Raw genomic sequence first — 5,861 nt, 5'->3', positions numbered from 1 at the left:
GTAACTCTCTCTCCTCGGGGGCAGCAGCCTTCGTGTTCTTGGCATATAACCATTAGCATCCTTGATGTAACCCAATGTTGTAGCCTCGTGCGTAAACTTAAGTAACATGAGAGTCCACGACTTAGGCAGTATATAACTCTCATCAATATTAGTATGTAACCGAGGGAGGAAAACATGCCCAACTTGTTGGAGTAACTCTGCACGGCTGCGTGTAACTGGTCCTTCGTATGCTTGTGCGGGTGTATCCAAGGCTTGACTCGGTGTAACCTCTTGAGGCATAATTGGAGTTGGACTTTGTGTACCCTTTGGTGTAACCGATGCACTCACGTTACGTATGACTGGGAGCATATCCTTAATGGAGCTCCAACGTGGCATAGAGGTGTTATTTTACCATGGGATAAAATCATCTTGCCGAGTTTGCATCTCTCTACCCCACTCTCTTACGTTTACGCATTAGCTTTACTTTTTATAGTAGTACCTTGCTAGGATTAACTCTAAATGTAAAACTTTAATTAGCGTTGGCGAGAGGAAAAATGTATTGGGCGGGCTCAAATGAAGTTAGGGACCAAACTGTCTGAAAAAACAAATATTGGAGCCGCCGTCGCTAGTGTGTCCAAGTCAGTCCACCGAGTGTGTTTGGATCACCGTATAAGATCGTTCATGAGAACTTGATGCATCCATTTGTACTTCTACAACTTGTTAGATTAAAGGATACGACTAATTTACGGCCGGCCGCAATTTAGACCGGTTGTACGGCCGCACTGTTTTTGGAATAGTACAAAAGGCAGCACGTTTCCAGGCGTCCCCCAGTGCTACACGCACGGAAAAAAAAAGCTCGCTGGCCCAGGCGGACCCACCAGCTCTCTCCAGGACTCATCCACGAACCACAAGAATGACTCCCCAGCCGAACAGATTGGACGATGGGAGGACAGCAACTCAGGTGAAAAATCACAGCCCAAAAGAGCAAAAACAAGATCGATGCAATAACCAAGATTTGTACACATAAGATGGATGCAATAACCATACAAAGAGTTTTATCTCCCCCCAGTCCTTCTTCCTTTCCTGATGGATACCTGCAATACAGTGGAAAACAGTGAGACATGATGGATAAAATTGCCTAAGGACTTGAATTATTCTACCATGTCAATAACACATTGTTGCCTTGTTCTTAACACATTATTGCCTGGATATATGTATTGAGTCGCATATATGAAAACCAGAAAAAAAATACCCAGATATATGCACTGAGTTGCTTGTTCTTAACACATTATTGCCTACACAAAATGCATTGAGTTGCACATATAAAATCAGAAGAATTGCCTGGGTAAAATGCACTGAGTTGCCTTGTTCTTAACACATTTTTGCCTGGTGAGATAAATATTTTTACCTGGAGATGTGGAAGGGGTCGCACACGAAGGCCTCCTGGACCCGCGCCGCTGGCCACGGAAGTCGCCGCACGCCCTCCTGCTCGCGCCGCCTGGGTCCGCACGCTCCGTCGGGTCCACGCCGGAAGGAGCCGCGCTCGAACTGGCGTCTACAGTCCGGTCCGAATCGCCTCCCGAGGTCCGCGCCTGGACACCAGGAGAGGAGCCCACGCCGCCCGGATCCACGCGCAGCTGCCGCGCTTGCACGAGATCCCCGCCGAGCCGCTGCTCAGGGAGGACACGTGGGAGAGGCGTCGCCAGGAGGAGGGGGAGTGAGGCAGCGCTTCGTCGGCAAGGAGCGACGCCCCCTGGGTGTCGAGCGCGAGGCAGAGGCGAGAGGCGACCTCGACGATGAGCCAGCGGCGGAAGCCAATAGAGGAGCGCTTGCGGTCGCCGGAGCCGAGGAGGTCCTCGGGGAGGTCGGCGGTGCGGTCCTCCCCGCAGGTGGCCTCGGTGATAGAGGCGAGGAGCTGCGGCGGCGCAGCGAGGGCCAGCGGCGGGGGCGAGGGCTTGCAGCGGATCGGCTGAGGAGGCCGAAGGCGAGGGAGAGGAGCTCCTCGGGGAGGTCGGTGGTGCGGTCCTCCCCGCCAGCGACCTCGGTGATGGAGGTGAGGAGCGGCGGCGGCGTCGCGGCGAGGGCCAGCGGCTGGGCGCGGGCTTGCGGCGGGTCTGCCGAGGAAGGGGCAGGGGAATGGAGGTGGAGCGGTGGGGATGGGGCCACCAGTATTAAATGCTTTGTTGCGATGCTGGAAAGGACGGTGGTTGCAACGTAGTTATTACCTAGATTAAATTGATAATGTTATTTGTTTTTTATGCTAAACAGATTTTACTCGGGATAAATATGCATGTGAAGAAACTAAGCACGCTCAATGGATATGGATCTAAACATAGTTGGCGTGGCAGGAGCAGCCGCAGCCGCAGGCGTTGTCACCGGCACGGGCCCACGGGATATGCCTGTGTGGGTGGCCAGCGCCCACAGCACGGTGATGAATTCCATGCCCTGTGCGAGCGCCTCCTTGTGCGCCTTGACGTGGACCTCGCTGCCCGTCGGCGCCGCGCACACCACCACCTCCGTCCACACGTCGGCCACCAGCTTCCACACCCGCTCGCGCGCGGCGTCGCCAGCTGCGCCCTCGTGTTGCTCGATCAGAGCCTTCCCCAGCCTCGCGCCCCTGCGTAACGCCGTCGTCCCCTCCGGCACTGGTGCCGGCGTCCGTCGCGCGATCTCCATGAGCTTGTCGCACCGGGCGTCCTTTCGGGACAGGTAGTACCCCCAGCAGCCCATCTCTTTCTTCAGCTCCTCGTTGGTCTCCTTGTACACGCGCTCCGTCCCGTCCTTGTCATCTGGGAGGAGCTCCGGGTGGAAGGCTACCAGGTACGCGCAGTACCTTGACAGCGCCGTGGCTACCTTGCGGCTGTGCGGTTCCGTCGCCTTCAGCTGCTCCTTCCGCGGGTGCCTCGCCTCCAGGAGCGCGGTGGCGATGTGCCAGGTGATGATGGCCTCGGCGATGCTGCCGCCGTCGCCGCACGCCCAGGAGAGGTGGTCTGACAGCTGGTTGGAGTGCAGCGCGAGCGTGCCGTTGCTGCGAGGAATGACACGGTCGATGTTGTTGGCCAGGCACTCCATGATGCTCTTCTTGGCTTCTTCGGGCACCGCCACGGTCCGCAGCCAGGACGACGGCCACCGCCTGAACCACAGCACGGAGAACTGCTTGAAGCAGATGTTGGGGTAGCTCAGCTTTCTCCTCATCCACAGGATGCAGCGGATGGCCCGTCTCGTCAGCGGGCTCTCGCCCCACCGGCGGTTCCTGGTGTAGCTGCAGAGCAGGGAGACCAGGAACCAGTTGGAGAGCAGGAACACTATGAACTCCCAGACTTGCTCGTAGAAGAAGGCGAGGAAGAGCAGGATGCTGATGCATATGTCGACGGTGGAGTAGAGAGCCATGGGTGAGCGTGTTTCCCTGATCTTAAGCATGATGCAAATGGCGATCTTCACTATGCCGACGGCTGTGACGTAGTTGTCGTCGTTGAAGCTGTCGAAGGCATAGCGCACGTCTCCGTTGCTGCACAGGATGATGGTGAGGATGCAAAGGGCCCAAACCACCATGGGGAAGAGGATGTAGTTCACCAGGAAGAAGAAGGGGCTGGCGAGCATGACGGGGTGGACGGAGTGGTAGTACTCGCATAGGAACTGGACCTCGTCGTTGAAGACTTGGAACAGGGTGGTGGCGGCGGCGGCGGCATCGGAGTCCCCGGCATCGTCATCACGCAACAGGCCTTTGAAGATGAGGTCATGGCAGTTGCGGGCTTCCTCGTCGGTGATGGGGAAGTCCTCCAGCCTCCGGCGCAGCAGCTTGTATAGCGTGAAGGAGAGACACAGCCTCCTGAGCGAGGGGCCCTCCTCCCCGAACAGGTCATCGGTCTGGGCGAGCTTCCAGATCTCCCCGACAGTGACGGCTATGGTCTCGCCATTCCTGGTCGCCTCCGGGAAGACATAACTGTCCGGGGCGGCCTTCTTCTCCAGGTCCTCTTCCCCCATCACGATGTAGTCGCACTGCTTCAGCAGCTCCCTCCCACTGAGCTGCTCAGCGTCGCCGTCTCGTGGCAGCAACATCTGGGCCATGTACGAGGCCAGAAGCTGAGGGTTCCTGCCATAGGCGAAGGAACGCTTTGCCAGCTCCATTGTAACAAACCTCTGGACCAGCTTGCCAGCAGCAAGGACCCACAGGGTGGCATAGAGCGCTTTCTTGCCGGCGCTTCTGAGGTTGAAGAAGATGAGGTAGCCCAGCCAGCCTATCCTTGCAGCACGCTCGATGGTGCCCGAGTAGGCCTGCCTGCTTATCGCCTCCACTTTCTTGCGGAGGAGCTCCACGAGGAGCATCCACATGAGGATCGTCCGGGCTCGTTGCGGGAGCTCGGTCATCTCACCGGTGGCGGCACCTTCGTTCTTGGCCTCGGAGAAGAGGTAGGACATGACGGGCAGGAAGAGGGACAGCGATGCGGAGAGGAAGACGCGGATGGTCGGGTTGAGGATGGCGCTCACTTGGGTGAAGCGGCTGTAGAGGTTGAGGTTGAAGAAGATGGCGGCGAGGATGAACATGACGGCGGTGGTGGTCACTATGGTGGTCTCGTTCCTCTTGTCAGTGTAGGAGGAGGTGAGGTTGTACACAGACAGATAGAGTGTTCGGTTGCACCATTCGTGGCCGCCTTGGGGGTTGCTGCTGTTGGAGTTCATCTTCGGATGATTGAATACTTTGCATCCACGGTGCTAGCTAGAGCTAGTTGTATATATGTATATAGAGCTGGTTGATCTGTGAACTGATAGCGGGCTTGCGGCTTGTGCATGTATATAAAATCTGTTGCAGGAAGCACTGATAGTTTAACCATTCCGTACTCTTCTAAATCTTCCATTTACTCTATTTATTTTAGTCAGTACTCCCTCCGTTTTAAATTATTAGTCGTTTTGCCTTTAATAGATGCATGATTTTTATTATACATCTAGATATATATGTTATGTCTAAGTGCATAACAAAATGTATGTATCTTGAAAAGTCAAGGCGACTAATATTTCGGGACGGAGGGAGCAGAACACCAATAAACAAAGCATCCACTTGTATTCATAAATTTCCACCGTTGCCATATCACGCAAAAGCTTAAGACAAAGTATTCATACAAGTTCTGATCCGTTAACCATACTCGACATTATCCAAAAAAAACAAAGCTAAGTGACCTGCTATTTTTGTTTATAAATTAGACACTCGCTCCGAGCATTACCTAGAAATTAACCCAAAAATACTCAAATACCTATTTCTCTGTTAACCATCTATCTTTGTCATTATAGAAAAACATAGCATATGTACTAGAAAGAACGATTTAACTTGCACATTCTATGTCTTTGAGACTTCAGAGCTGCACCGCAACGAGGTCACAGTGACAAAAATGTTGCAGAATAAAAGCATAATCCACAAACTATAGGTAGTCACTGTAAAAAATGATTCGTAGCAACATCTTTTTTTTTCTGAGAAAGTCTTTTTAGGGGCGAATGATGCCATCATCCACCCTAAAAATAACCGATAAAAATCTGAGTGCCTTCTTCTTACTTCTCCCGATAGCCCATTGCTTGCTCGGGGGGTGCTACCCGAAAATCCAAAAAAAGAAAAAAGAGGAGGGAAGATTTTAAACTTGATTTCGTTCAAGTTGGGGATGTAGGAGGTAAGCTGATACTAATCTCATATCTTTTCTAAACTTTTTTTTGCTAGTTTTAAGTCTCAAATGGAGCTCTCTTTGCCTCTAGCTAGATCTAGATCTCCATGGTGTAGTTTTACTATTTGGGGCTCCATTTGCTTTAAACTTTTGGATGAAATTATGTTATTTTAGTAGGAGAATAAGTTTATGTAATCGTTTGGACTCAATCTATAAGTTTTAGCCTTATTTCTA

General features: G+C 52.8%; 1 protein-coding gene and 1 long non-coding RNA gene across 2 annotated transcripts; both read right to left on the bottom strand.

Moving 5' to 3' along the window:
• Window positions 1-699: 699 nt before the first annotated feature.
• LOC112872963 lies at window positions 700-1,658 on the bottom strand. The gene is made up of 2 exons (XR_003224738.1): window positions 1,388-1,658; window positions 700-1,073 (listed from the first exon to the last, which is right to left on the bottom strand). It is a non-coding gene; the product is annotated as an uncharacterized LOC112872963 (long non-coding RNA).
• A 602-nt stretch (window positions 1,659-2,260) lies between these two features.
• Window positions 2,261-4,804, bottom strand: LOC112873208. The gene has a single exon (XM_025936226.1). The coding sequence runs from the start codon at window positions 4,657-4,659 to the stop codon at window positions 2,281-2,283; it is 2,379 nt and encodes a 792-aa protein (XP_025792011.1). The 5' UTR covers window positions 4,660-4,804; the 3' UTR covers window positions 2,261-2,280.
• Window positions 4,805-5,861: the final 1,057 nt, after the last annotated feature.

Source organism: Panicum hallii, chromosome 1, assembly GCF_002211085.1.
Source record: "Panicum hallii strain FIL2 chromosome 1, PHallii_v3.1, whole genome shotgun sequence".
Lineage (NCBI taxonomy): Eukaryota > Viridiplantae > Streptophyta > Magnoliopsida > Poales > Poaceae > Panicum > Panicum hallii.
The sequence above is the reverse complement of the archived record's forward strand: the minus strand, read 5'-3'. Positions and strand labels throughout refer to the sequence as shown.